Raw genomic sequence first — 946 nt, forward strand, 5'->3', positions numbered from 1 at the left:
CACAAACGCGATAAGCAGGAGGGCCACCACTCACTCGTAGACGGGGATGGCCACGTCGTCGAGGAACTGCAGCTGGAGCTCGGGGATGAAGGCCTTCTCGCGGTCCATCATCTCGAGGGGCATGTTTCCCATGGCCTTCTCCAGGTCGCCTTGGGTGAAGAACTCCTTGTAGATGAGCTCCGCCACGTGCTTGGAAGACTGCCAGTCCTAGGGTGGGGAAGGGGGAGGAAGGGGAGCAGGGGTGGGGAGTGGAAGAGGGTGAGGATGGGAGGGGGGAAGGATAGAGGGCGGGGAAGGGGAAGCGGAAGGGGTGAGGAAGAGAGGATGGGGTGAGGAAGGGAGGTTTTGGGAAGGGAAGGAGGGGGATGAGGATGGGGGGTTGGTGAAGGGAGGAAGGGAATTAGGCAGAGGGACGAGTAAGGGAGGTTTGAGGATGAAGGATGGAGGGGGGGGGGGGTGAGAAGGGAGAAAGAAATGTGGGTAAGTAAGGGAGGCGGAAAGGAAGAGGAAGGGAGGTTCAGAGGTGGGAGGAAGGAGGGCGATGAAGGGAGGAAGGAGGAGGATTAGGGTGAGAAGGGAGGGCAAAGGAGGGTTGAGAATGAGAGGGACGGGTGGAAGTGGAGGGAAGGAGGAGCGATTGAAGGGCAATATGAGGGAGGGTCGGGTGTTGAAGGGAGGAGAAGGACGAAGGGAGAAGGAGAAGGTTTAGTAAAGTCGATGGCGTTGAGCTAATACGCGCTACTCAATATGTAAACCGCTTATTAGGTAATGCATTTCGTAACCGGCAAAATGGTCGCTTTTGTGGCCAATTATTGAATGGAGCAAGGAGCTGACTAGGGAATAATTTAGGTAGGCTAATTACTAAAGAAATGATGCGGCTTAAATTGCGTAAATGTCTGAAGTGCAATTTACGTAATAACACATGAATCAATTTTGCATGCATGTT

The 946-nt window shown here is 54.0% G+C and overlaps 1 protein-coding gene across 1 annotated transcript in view; it reads right to left on the bottom strand.

The window, feature by feature from the left end:
• The window catches only part of LOC119588164 (cGMP-dependent 3',5'-cyclic phosphodiesterase-like), a 5,775-nt gene that overhangs the window by 758 nt on the left and 4,071 nt on the right, over positions 1-946 (bottom strand). The window contains exon 4 of the mRNA XM_037936869.1: positions 35-209. Coding sequence (XP_037792797.1) covers positions 35-209 — 175 coding nt within the window. The remainder of the gene's footprint in view (positions 1-34; positions 210-946) is intronic.

The sequence above is a fragment of the Penaeus monodon genome, chromosome 23, assembly GCF_015228065.2.
Source record: "Penaeus monodon isolate SGIC_2016 chromosome 23, NSTDA_Pmon_1, whole genome shotgun sequence".
Classification (NCBI taxonomy): domain Eukaryota; kingdom Metazoa; phylum Arthropoda; class Malacostraca; order Decapoda; family Penaeidae; genus Penaeus; species Penaeus monodon.